We start from the raw sequence: 13,482 nt of genomic DNA, 5'->3' as shown, positions 1-13,482 counted from the left end.
AATGGTCCATGAACTCCTGAGCTCTTTTCACACCGTTTATTTTTCCTTAATATTTATATGCTGCAATTTATTAATTATTGTATTATTATTATGTTGTAGCATATATTGTAATATGGGTGTCAGGGTGGAGATACGTCTCTACAAAGGAGGTGTAAGGCACTCCTTCCCTCCGCTATCCAGCAGGTCTTCTCCTTGGGTAAAGTGGAGCATTATTGCCCACGTCACTATGACACGGCACATCATGATAATAATAGTAATATATTACATATATTGTAATTTAAAGTAACTTAAATATTGTGTTGTACTCCTGCCAAAAAAAAATCTTCATGACATACATCAGTTATAGCACACCTGATTTTGATCTGTCCTTAAAATGATGCTGAAGATTGGTCACAATATTCTATTAATGGCTGAAATCATTATATGTTGAAGTCTCATATCATCTCTTTGCTTTCATTTGATGGGTATAGATAGAGTAAATGCAAACAGGCTTTTTCTACTGAGGTTGGGTGAATCTAGAACTAGAGATCATGGGTTAAGGGTGAAAGGTGAAATGTTTAAGGGAAACTTGAGGGGGAACTTCTTCACTCAGAGGACGGCAAGAATGGGGAAAGAGCTGCCAGCACAATTGGTAGGAGTGGGTTTGATTTCAACATTTCACAGAAATTTGTTTTAAGTACAGGGATCACTGACATTACTGAGTCACAGCTGAAAGAAGGCCATAGTTGGGAACTTTCGAGGTGAAATTTTGAGGGTACAGGATCTTTATGTTCCTGTTAGGTTGAAAGGAAAGGTTAAAAGTTTGAGAGAGCCATGGTTTTCAAGGGATATTGGAAACTTGGTTTGGAAAAAGAGAGAGATCTACAATAAATATAGGCAGCTTGGTGTAAATGAGGTGCTTGAGGAATATAAAGAATGTAAAAAGAATCTTAAGAAAGAAATTAGAAAAGCTAAAAGAAGATATGAGGTTGCTTTGGCAAGTAAGGTGAAAATAAATCCAAAGGGTTTCGACAGTTATATTAATAGCAAAAGGATAGTGAGGGATAAAATTGGTCCCTTAGAGAATCAGAGTGGACGGCTATGTGCGGAGCTAAAAGAGATGGGGGAGATTTTGAACAATTTCTTTTCTTTGGTATTCACTAAGGAGAAGGATGTTGAATTGTGTAAGGTAAGAGAAACAAGAAAGGTAGTTATGGAAAGTATGATGATTACAGAAGAGGAAGTACTGGCACTTTTAAGGAATTTAGAAGTGGATAAGTCTCCGGATCCTGACAGGATATTCCCTAGGACCTTGAGGGAAGTTAGTGTGGAAATAGCAGGGGCTCTTGCCGAAATACTTCAAATGTCATTAGAAATATGGATGGTGCCGGAGAATTGGCGTATTGCTCATGTTGTTCCATTGTTTAAAAAGGGTTCTAAGAGTAAACCTAGCAACTATCGGCCTGTGAGTTTGACGTCAGTGGTGGGTAAATTGATGGAAAGTATTCTTAGAGATGTTATATATAATTATCTGGACAGACAGGGTCTGATTAGGAACAGTCAACGTGGATTTGTACGTGGAAGGTCATGTTTGAATTATTGAATTTTTTGAAGAGGTTACTAGGAAAGTTGACGAGGGTAAAGTGGTGGATGTTGTCTATATGGACTTCAGTAAGGCCTTTGACAAGGTTCCACACAGGAGGTTAGTTAGGAAGGTTCAATCATTAGGTACTAATATTGAAGTAGTAAAATGGATTCAGCAGAGGCTGGATGGGAGATGCCAGAGAGTAGTGGCGGATAACTGTTTGTCAAACTGGAGGCCAGTGTCCAGTGGTGTGTCTCAGGGATCAGTACTGGGTCCAATGTTGTTTGTCATATATATTAATGATCTGGATGATGGGGTGGTAAATTGGATTAGTAAGTATGCAGATGATACTAAGATAGGTGGTGTTGTGGATAATGAAGTAGGTTTTCAAAGCTTGCAGAGAGATTTAGGCCAGTTAGAAGAGTGGGCTGAAAGATGACAGATGGAGTTTAATGCTGAAAAATGTGAGGCGTTACATTTTGGTAAGACTAATCAAAATAGGACATACACGGTAAATGGTAGGGCATTGAGGAATGCAGTAGAACAGAGGGATCTAGGAATAATGGTGCATAGTTCCCTGAAGGTGGAATCTCATGTGGATAGGGTGGTGAAGAGAGCTTTTGGTATGCTGGCCTTTATTAATCAGAGCATTGAGTTTAGGAGCTGGGATGTAATGCTGAAATTGTACAAGGCATTGGTAAGGCCAAATTTGGAGTATTGTGTACAGTTCTGGTCACCGAATTATAGGAAAGGTGTCAACAAAATAGAGAGAGTACAGAGGAGATTTACTAGAATGTTGCCTGGGTTTCATCTCCTAAGTTACAGAGAAAGGTTGAACAAGTTGGGTTTTTATTCTTTGAAGCAAAGAAGGTTGAGGGGGGACTTGATAGAGGTATTTAAAATTATGAGGGGGTAGATAGAGTTGACGTGGATAGGCTTTTTCCATTGAGAGTGGGGGAGATTCAAACAAGAGGACACAAGTTGAGAGTTAAAGGGTAAAAGTTTAGGGGTAGCATGAGGGGGATCTTCTTTACTCAGAGAGTGGTAGCTGTGTGGAACGAGCTTCCAGCAGAAGTGGTTGAGGCAGGTTCAATGTTGTCATTTAAAGTTAAATTAGATAGCTATATGGACAGGAAAGGAATGGAGGGTTAGGGGGTGAGTGCAGGTTGGTGGGACTAGGTGAGAGTAAGAGTTCGGCACGGACTAGAAGGGCCGAGATGGCCTGTTTCCGTGCTGTAATTGTTATATGGTTAACATCAAAGGATATATTTTGTATCAAAAGGACAGGCAGGAAGGCATAGATGGTGCTATGGCTCTGTTGGTAAGAGATGGAATTACATCTTCAGAAAGAGGTGACATTGGGTCAGAGAATGTTGAGTTTTTGTGGCTGGGGTTAAGAAATTGTAAGGGTAAAAAAAAAATTATGGGAATCATATACAGGCCTCCAAATAGTAGCTTAGATGTGGGGTTAAGATTGCAAAGGGAGCTGGAAAAGGCATGTAATAAGTAATGACACAATTGTAATGGGGGACTTCAATATGCAAGAGGATTGGGAATACTGGATCAGGTTGGTGTTGGATCGCAAGAGAGAAAATTTGTTGAAAACCTATGAGATGGCTTTTTAGAGCAGCTTGTGCTTGAGCCTACTCAGGGAAAGCCTATCTTAGGGTGGGTGTTGTGTAGTAATCCAGAACTTATTAGGGAGCTTAATGTAAAGCAGCCCTTAGGAGACAATAGTCATTATATGATTGAATGCATATTGCAGTTTGAGAGGGAGAAGCATAAGTCACATGTATCAGTATCACAATGGAATAAAGGGAATTACGGAGGCATGAAAGAGGAGCTTGCCCAGGTGGATTGGAGGAGGATACTGGCAGGGATGACAACAGAGTAGAGGTGGCTGAAGTTTCTGGGAATAGTTCATAAGTTGAAGGATAGATATGTTCCACAGAAGAAGTAGTTCTCAAGTGGCAATGGTAGGCAACCTTGGCTGACAAGTGAAGTTAAGAACTGTATAAAAGCCAAAGAAAGATCACATAATGTAGCAAAAGTGAGTGGGAAGTTGAATGATTGGGAAGCATTTAAAATCCAACAAAAGGCAACTAAAAATGATAAAATAGAAGGGCAAACTAGCCAATAAAATAAAGCATTATACCAAAAGTTTTTTCAGATATATAAAGAGTAAAAGGGAGCTGAGAGTTGATATCGGGAAATGATGCTGGTGAAGTAGTAATGGGGGACCAAGAAATGGGAGATGAACTTAATGGGTACTTTGCATCTGTCTTCACTGTGGAAGACATCAGCAGTGTGCCAGAGGTCCGTGAGTGTCAGGGAGCAGGAGTGAGTGGCATTACTATTGCAAAGGAAAAAGTGCAAGGCACTTAAGGTGGATAAGTTACCAGATGGACTACATCCCAGCGTCCTGAGAGAAGTTGCTGAAGAGTTAACAGATGCATTGGTCATGATCTTTAAAGAATCACTTGATTCTGGCATAGTCCTGGAGGACCGGAAGATTGAAAATGTCACTCCACTCTTTAAGAGGGAGGAAGACAAAAGAAAAGAAATTATAGGCCAGTTAGCCAAACCTCAGTGGTTGTGAAAGTTTTGGAGTCTATTATTAAGGATGAGGTTTTGGGGTACTTAGAGACTAATTATAAAATAAGTCAAAGTCGGCATGGGGCATGGTTTCTATGAAGGGAAATGTTGCCTGGCAAATCTGTTAGAGTTCTTCGAGGAAATAACAAGCAGGGTGGACAATGGAGAGGCAGTGGATGTCACTTACTTGGATTTTCAGAAGGTGTTTGATAAGGTGCCACACATGAGGCTGCTTAACAAGATAAAATCCTATGGTGTTAAGGAAAGATACTACTGGCATGAATAGAGGAATAGCTGAGAGGCAGGAGGCAGTGAGTGGGAATAAAAGGGGTCTTTTCTGGTTGGCTGCCAGTGACTAGTGGTGTTCCTCAGGGGACAGTATTGGGACCACTACTTTTTTTACCTTGTTATCAGCGATTTGGATAACGGAATTGACGGCTTGGTGGAAGAGTTTGCAGATGATGCAAAGATAGGTGGAGGGGTAGGTCGTTCTGAGGAAGCAATGCAATTACAGTAGGACTTAGACTAATTAGGGCAAAAAATTGGCAGATGGAATACAGTGTTGAGAAATGTATGATAATGCATTTTAGTAAAAGGAACAATGATGCGAACTATTATCTAAATGGGGAGAAGGTTTAAACATCAGAGGTGCAGAGGGACTTAGGAGTCCTCACGCAAGACTCTCAGAAGGTTAATTTTCAGGTTGAGTCTGTGGTAAAGAAGGCAAATGCAATATTGGCATTTATTTCAAGGGGAATAGAATATAAAAGTAAAGAGATAATGTTGAGGCTTTATAAGACACTAGTCAGGCTGCACTTGGAGTATTGTCAACAGTTTAGGGCCCCATATCTTGCAAAGTATGTGTTGTGATTGGAGAGAGTCCAGAGGAGGTTCACGAGGATGAGTCTGGGAATGAAGGGGTTAACATATGAGGAACGTTTGGCAGCTTTGCAGCCTGTACTCACTCAAATTCAGAAAAATACGGGGGATCTCACTGAAACCTATTGAATGTAGAAAAGACTAGATAAGGTGGATGTGGAGAAGATGTTTCCTATGGTGGGGGTGTCCAGAACTAGAGGGCACATCCTCAAAATTGAGGAGCGACCTTTTAGAACAGAGGCAAGGAGGAATTTTTTTAGCCAGAGAGTAGTGAATCTGTGGAATGCTCTGCTACAGACTGCGGTGGAGGCCAAATCTGTGGGTGGGTATACTTAAGGTGGAAGTTGATTGTTTCCTGATCAGTCAGGGCATGAAAGGGTATGGTGAGAAGGCAGGTTTATGGGGTTGAGTGGGATCCGGTATCAGACATGGTGAAATGGCAGAGCAGGCTCAATGGGTTGAATGGCCTAATTCTGCTCCTATATCTTATGGTCTTATGGACGAGAAGGATATGGAGGGTTATGGTCCGGGTGCACTTTGATAGAACAAGGCAGGTTAAAATTTTGGCTAGGAATAGATGGGCTGAAGGGCCTGTTTCTGTGCTGTAGTGCTCTATGACTCCATATTTTCTGTGTACTAAATGTCCGATTAATTCATATTTAGTTGTGTTTTTGCATTTTGACAAGTCACACACCCTTCAAAATAATGCATTCGGAGCCTTTTGAATTCACCTGGGTTGGCAGTTGGAGCTTTGGCTGAACAACCCATCCTGACGTTGCAGCATTTCCCCAGCATTCCAGCAGAGCATCGTTCACCCTTGATTTTGGGGATATAGGAGACTGCAGATGCTAGAGTCCGGTCCGGCAGCAAACACGTATCCGATGTTAACCTCACCCCGATGACCACCTTCAGGCTGTGCGTGGAATCCAAGTGCATTGGCACCAGGTACCGCTATGTGCTGAATTTCTATCCGTCCTGGGTGTTGCAAGGATGCCAATCCAGACCTGTGCAGCGCGCTCAGTCAGCTGGATGGTGCGGGATGATGACCTGCCCTTTGTGGAAAAGTTCTTCCACCTTTGACCACAAGTTCATCAGGAAGTCGTCAGCACAGAACATCCTGCGGACACTGCAGGGAAGGACTCAATGGCACGGCGGGGTGGTCCCTGAGCTGACTGTTCAGACCATCTGGCAGGACGTCCCATCATCAGACCTCACCTACAGGCGCCAAGACCTTGCCTGGCTGGCGGTGAGAAGGACCCTCCCAGTCATATCGTCCCTACATGACCAGTGCATCACTCCCAGCATGGAATGCCCGTGGGATGACAGCGGTGGGGAGGGGACGGTAGTTCACACCTTTGTGGACTGTGGGTTTGCGAAGAGGGTGTGCAGAAAGATACGTGACCCTGTATCGCAGGTTTATCCCGATCAGCTGCGTGGCCCACAGGCTGTTCCCAGGGGCACACATCAAGCGCTGCTGGCAGATCAGCAACTCAGTGAAAGACGCCCTTTGGTCCAACCAAAACATGGTGGTCTGCCAGCACATCGGGATGTCCTTGGAGGAATCCTGCCGACTGGCACTGGCACGTTGCAGGCTACTGAAGTACGTGCTGTGGGACAGACTAAAGATTGGTGCAGCCAATGCAAGTGCTCGGTGGGGAAGGACCAGAGTGTAGGGTTCTTCTTCTTTTGGAGATGTAGGGGCCAGGGTGGGGGGAGGAAGCCTCTCAATTATTATTGTGGTAGTGTACTACCCCGGAGTACCACGTAAGTGACAGCAGTGCTATAGATGTGAATGAATGTAATCAAGCTTTACGGAAAGCATTGACGAAGAATATAAAGAATGAAAGGGCATTGAGCGGTTTATTCTCATAAGTATTTTTATCATGAATAAATTTTATTTTGCTAAATAAACACACAATCTGCTGAAGGGCTTGGTGAGGGTAGGGGTGACCCACAGTATAGGGTTCCTCTGCTACTGGAGAGGGAGGGGCCAGTTTGGTTGAGGAAGACCCTTAGGGGGGGCACATGAGTGGCAGCAGTCCTACTGGTTTTAAGGAGTGCAAGAAAACACTACTTAAATAAAAAACTATACATGTAACTAATTTGCTGGAGGAGCTCATTGGGTTGAGCAGCATCTGTTGGGGGGGGGGAATTGTTGATAATTCGGGTCAAAATCCTGTATCCATTCCGATGCAAGGTTTTGGCCCAAATCATTAACAATTCCTTCCATCCCATCCTCACATGCGGCTCGATTGGCTGAGTTCCTCTAACAGACTGTGTGTTAGCCTAGATTTTGTGCTTGAGTTCTGGCCTGCATTTTTTCTCATAAATGGGGATCAAGAATTAGAATCTCATCTAGAACCAGCCAGGTAAAGGTGAGAGTTTCCCATCCCCAGCCAGCTTTGCCCTATCATCTGCCCATCCTCTTTCAGAAACACCCCACAAGCTCTCCCTACTTGTGTGCCGACTGCCCCATCCTCTGTCTCCACACTTCAGTTCCACCCTCCTGCAAATCTTGTTTAAATCCTCCCCAATATCATTAACAAGCCTCCCCCCAAAGACATTGGTTCCCCTCCAATTCTGCTCCTATGACTTATGGTCTTATGGTAGAGGTAATGTAAATGCAAGCAGTCTTTTTCCTTTATGGTTGGGTGGGACTACAACCAAAGGTTATGGCTTAAGGGTGCAAGGTGAGAAGTTTAAGGGGAACACGATGGGAAATTTCTTCACTCAGAGTGTTGCGTGAGTGTAAAATGAGCTGCCAGCAGAAGTGGTCTATATGAGCTCAATTTCAACTTTCAAGTGAAGTTTGGATAGGTACATGGATAGTAGGTATAGGGAAGGCTATGGTCCTGGTCTAGGTTGTTGGGAGTAAGCAGTTGAAATGGTTTTTGGTATGGACTAGATGGGCCAAAGGGCCTGTTTCTGTGCCATGATGCAATGACACCACCTGACATTGGTCTGTTGTCCAAAATGTCAAAGTCTGAGATATTATTGTGCAAATGCATTTTGACCAGAGCCAAAAAATAAATCACAAAAAAAAACACAGGCTGCTTGTTTTTGTCCGAATGTCTCTAATGGCTGGGGTGGCACGGTTGAGTACTGATAATGTTTTACAGCGCTAGCTTGTAAGATCAGGGTTCACTCCCCACCACGGTTTGTACATTCTCCCCATGAACACAAGGTTTCCTACCACATTACATATGGCTTCCTACCACATTACACAGACAGGTACGGTTAGGTTTAAGGTTGGCACCAGAAGCATGGCGACACTAGCGGGCACATTCTCAGACTGTGTGGTCATTGACACATTTTACTGTAGGATTCAATGTACATGTGACGAACAAAGCTAATAAACCCTTGGAATTTATTCCAATAAATTACTCTCCACTGAATTTAAACCCACCGACCTGTAATTGCCTGGTTCATCCCTGCTGCCCCTCTTATTCATGGGCAAAGCCCTCCCAACCACTGAACACATCTAAATGAAACGCTGTTGTAGGAAAACAGCATCCATCACCAGAGATCACCACAACCCAGCTCATGCTCTTTTCTCACTGCTGCCATCAGGCAGAAGCACAAGAGACGCAGGACTCACGCCACCAGGTTCAGGAACAGCGACTACCCCTCAACCATCAGGCTCTTGAGCAAAAGACGATAACTACACTCAGTTGCCCTTCCATTGAGATGTTCTCACAACCAATGATCTCAATTTAACTACACTTTATCTCATTATCTCATGTTCTCATTATTTATTGCTATTTATTTATACTTGCATTTGCACAGTTTGTTGTCTTCTGCACTCTGGTTGATCTTTCATTGATCCTGTTAGAGTTACTATTCCATAAATTTGCTGAATATGCCCGCAGGAAAATGAACGTCAGGGTTGTATATGGTGACATATATGCACTTTGATAATAAAATTTACTTTGAATTTTAAATTAAAGGTACTACACTCAGTGAAATCAATAAAACATAAAAAGACACCATTTTGGTATTCAATTGCCCTTTTTGAAAGCATTTGTAGTATGAAAATTGCGTTCCTAGTTCCTCTATCCTCAATAAACCCATATTGCAGTTTAGAAGTTTCAGGCCTTAACTTGTTTTTTAATTCGACTCAGAACAATTCTCAACAAAATCTTTATTATGTGACTCAGACTGATTGTTCTATAATTTTCGCAGTCAATAATTCCAGGAATTTTTGGCAGAGATATAAATACTGATTTCAAGAGATCGTAAGGCAGTATACCAGACTCGTATATGCCATTAAACAGTTCAAAAAGAATATCTATGCACAGATCTTCTAGGGCTTGTATCATTTTCACTGAAATTTCATCAGGTCCAGTGGCTTTACCATGTTTCATGCTTTTCATTGCTTTAGTTATTTCTTCTTTGGTAATAGGTGGTCCAGAATTAGGATATTGAATATCTGGGGGTTCCCCTCTATTATCTTCAAAAAGCTGCTTTATATACTAAATCCACCTCTCTCATACTTTATCTGGATTTGTTAGTATGGATCCGTCTGCTGATCTTATGCATCCTGTAGAGAAGGTTTTCTTAATTCCAGTAATTTCCTTAATTTTCTTGTGTATTTCTTTCCTGTTGTTAATATGGCCTTCTACTTCATTGCATTTTTGATTCAGCCATTCTTCCTTTGCAATATTGCACAATTGTCTGGTCTGTCTGTCTAGCTCTCTGTATTGCACTTCAATAAGAGGAATAGATAGAGTGGATAGCCAGCGCCTCTTCCCCAGGGCACCACTGCTCAATACAAGAGGACATGGCTTTAAGGTAAGGGGTGGGAAGTTCAAGGGGGATATTAGAGGAAGGTTTTTTACTCAGAGAGTGGTTGGTGCGTGGAATGCACTGCCTGAGTCAGTGGTGGAGGTAGATACACTAGTGAAGTTTAAGAGACTACTAGACAGGTATATGGAGGAATCTAAGGTGGGGGCTTATATGGGAGGCAGGGTTTGAGGGTCGGCATAACATTGTGGGCCGAAGGGCCTGTACTGTGCTGTACTATTCTATGTTCTATTATTCTTTACTAACCTTCTTTGTTCCAGCAGATCGAATATTTCTTGGGTTATCCAGCTCTTGTTGGTGTGTTGGATTTCTTGTACTGGGATCATCTCCTCTGCTGATTGCTGTATAGCATATTTAAATCTGTCCCAAATAGGTGTTGTTTTGTTTTCGTTTTGTGTTTTATTGATTTCACTAAAGCATTTGACAAAGTGCAACATGAAAAATTATTTCAAATTCTCGCTAAACATAGATGTAAGGGACCAACAACTGCTTCAAAATTTATATTGGAATCAAACAGTGGCGGTAAAAATTGATGATAATATAAGCAGTTGGACAAAAATTCAAAGAGGAGTTAGACAGGGATGCCTTGCCTCACTGAAATTGTTTAATATCTATAGTGAAATGATTCTCAGAGAAATAGAAGACCTAGATGGAATAAAAATTGGAGGTGTTTTCAAATGTTTTTATCATGAAGCAACATCAGCTCAACCACAACCGACAATGTCCTGAAGTACAATGCTTCTTTTTTCTTTTCTTATAACAACATAATGAAAGTCAAATGAATGTATATATAGTAAACAAGCAAAAAGCAAAGGAAACCCTACCACCCCGTCTCCTTTCCCTTTCCCAGCCCTCCCCTCCCCTTGCCCCTCCCGTATGTGCTGTTTAGGTCCTACCGCCACCCCCCCCCCCCCCACACACACTTAGTTCAGCTGTCGGTCTCTTCTAAATACAACAGTAATGGTTGCCGGATTTTTTCAAATTCCTTGAGTCTGTCGTTGTTTACGTATCTTATCCTCTCTAGATGCAGAGTATCCATTAATACGCCAGCCATTGTCTGAGTGATGGAGTTTCCTCCTTTTTCCAGAACATCAGTATGAGTTTCTTTCCATTAAGTATGCCATAGGTCAGGAGTTGTTGCTGGGTAGCCTGGAATTTATTTGACCTCACAGAAGTTCCAAAAATTATTAAGGTGGGGTCTGGTATTATCTGAATCTTTAGTACCTTCGATAGGACCTCAAATATTTGCTTCCAGTATTCTCGTATCCTGGGACATAAAGGAAAACTATGTAACAAATTTGCCTCCGAGGACTTGCATTTCTCATACATTGGGGACACCTCCGGGAACATTTTATGAATCCTTACTTTTGAGTAATGTAGTCTATGTAAGATTTTAAATTGTATTAAACAATGCCTGGCATTGATGGAACAGGAGTTAACATACTCCAAAGCCTCATTCCATAAAACCTCCTCTATCTCTGTACCCAACTCCTTTTCCCACTCTTTTTTAATATTATCCATTGTTGTATGACACTTGTTTTGTATGGCATCATACAGATAGGCGATGATGTGTTCTATCCCTAAACATGATCTTAATGATTATCTAATTTATCAGGTTCTGCTGTATCAAAACCAGAAAGACGTGATCTTATATAGTGTCTTAGCTGGAGATACCTGAAAAAAATTACTCTTTTGCAATCTGAATTTGTCCTGGAGCTGCCAAAATGATGCAAAAATCCCTTGTATGTAAAATTGGAGGTGTTAACATCAACAATATAAGATATACAGATGATACCACCCTAATAGCAAGTGCTGCAGAAGACCGACAAATCCTCCTAGACAAAGTAGTATAAACAAGTGCAGATTTTGGTCTAACCATCAACTGTAAAAAAAGCAAATGTATGGTAATATCAAAACAGCAGGATACTCCCAACTGCCAATTGTACATCAGTAACCAAGAGATTGAACAAAAGACCAGCTTTAATTACCTTGGTAGCTTTATATCACAAGATGCTAGAAGTAGAAATAAAAAGAAGAATTGCCATTGCCAAAACCAACTTCCAAAAAATGAAACCCATTTTCACCAATAGCCACATTTCTATGACAACAAGGCTTAGGCTACTAAAACATTACATCTGGTCAATCTTGCTGTATGCTTCTGAAACATGGATTGTAACACCAGAACTCCAAAGAAACTTAGAAGCAACAGAAATGTGGTTTCTTAGAAGAAAGCTGAAAATACCATATAGAGATAGGCTAACTAATGAGACAGTACTCCAACGTGCCCGTAAAATCTTTAATGAGAACATTAATTAAGAGGAAACTTAAATTCCTGGGCCATGTCATCAGAAAGGGAGAAATAGAATGCCTTACATTACAAGGCCGTATGCCTGGGAAACACGGTAGAGGAAGGCAAAGACATAGTCATAGTCATATGGACACTGTGAAAGAACTAACATATCTAAGTGTGCGAGATATCATTGACGCTGCGTGGGAGCGTTCGAAGTGGAAAGCCGTGATCGCCCAAGCGTGTAACGCGCAAGGCACACGAAGAAGTCGTCACTCGGTGACCACTTTATTAGGTCCAGCTTGTTACCTGCATTCTGACAGCTCAAATGATTGCCATTATTCCACAGAGGAACTTTGTTCCCTTTCCGCTTTATTTGCCAGTCCCTCAATTCATAAGCTTTGCTCTGAGGGTGGTTATTGAACCCGGAAGTTGAGCGCCTCCGCCGACTGTCAATCAGTGTGAAGGGCGGAGGCTCGACAAGGAATCCTCTCCCTGCGTACAGCCAACAACGCGCGGCGCACCCTCCCTCCCCACTTCGTTCTCACACGCAGTCTCCACCTCCCGTTTCTCTGATCGTTTCACGCATGCTGAAGGCATTGGTAAGTGATCCCGAGCCACGCTGCTGCATTAATGCGTCTGGGAGGGGAAAAAAAACAGGTGACGATTGATATTAGCAAATCTTTTCGGCCAAAAACAAAATAATCTTCACCGTTACGCTGTCGAATAAGTAGATTGCAGGGGAATACAGGACCAAGGTGCACACTCAAGGTAGGGTTGTGAACAGAGATGCATTAATAGTAGTTCTGGATAGATCTGCTTGTTAATATCAGTGATTAGGTTCGATGTTGATATTTACAAATTTGAATGAGAACCGCGCAAAATCATCCGACCGATTAAAAAAAAATGTCGCGGCATGACTAATGCTTGTGTTTTGGATTTGACTGATTGCAATTTAACAGATCTGCTGGTTGACCGGAGGGGGATGGAAATTAGAAGATATGCAAGATCTACCCAAGGAAACCATTAACGATGCAAAACATACTTTGAGGGATCTCGCGCTGCGTGCGGCTGATCTGCCCATATATTTGTACAACTCCCTGCCAGAGGTAAGTTCACAGCTCCCGTGGTGGTGGTGTGTGTGTGTGTGTGTGTATGTATGTATGTATGTGTGTGTGTGTATGTATGTATGTATGTGTGTGTGTATGTATGTATGTATGTATGTACCAGGTCTCGGGAGCCAGTGAAGTTGCTCCTCCATTGAGTAATTTATTTTAAAGAAGGCGTGGTTTGGAAATTAGACTTTTGGCTGACTTTTGAAATGATGCCATTTTGGCAACACCCAAGTTATAAA

At 42.1% G+C, this 13,482-nt stretch overlaps 1 protein-coding gene across 5 annotated transcripts in view; it reads left to right on the top strand.

Annotated features, from left to right (window-relative positions):
* The window catches only part of miga1 (mitoguardin 1), a 138,292-nt gene that overhangs the window by 2,660 nt on the left and 122,150 nt on the right, over nt 1-13,482 (top strand). For 3 of the 5 annotated variants that reach the window (XM_072273333.1, XM_072273336.1, XM_072273331.1), the window contains exons 1-2: nt 12,660-12,730; nt 13,091-13,237. In XM_072273333.1, the coding sequence (XP_072129434.1) occupies nt 12,716-12,730; nt 13,091-13,237 (162 nt within the window). In that variant the 5' untranslated portion in view covers nt 12,660-12,715. The other 2 variants (XM_072273334.1, XM_072273332.1) reach the window with 2 other exon arrangements.

Source organism: Mobula birostris, chromosome 12 (genome assembly GCF_030028105.1).
Source record: "Mobula birostris isolate sMobBir1 chromosome 12, sMobBir1.hap1, whole genome shotgun sequence".
Lineage (NCBI taxonomy): Eukaryota > Metazoa > Chordata > Chondrichthyes > Myliobatiformes > Myliobatidae > Mobula > Mobula birostris.
Note: the sequence above shows the minus strand (reverse complement) of the source record. Positions and strands in the feature narration are given on the sequence as shown.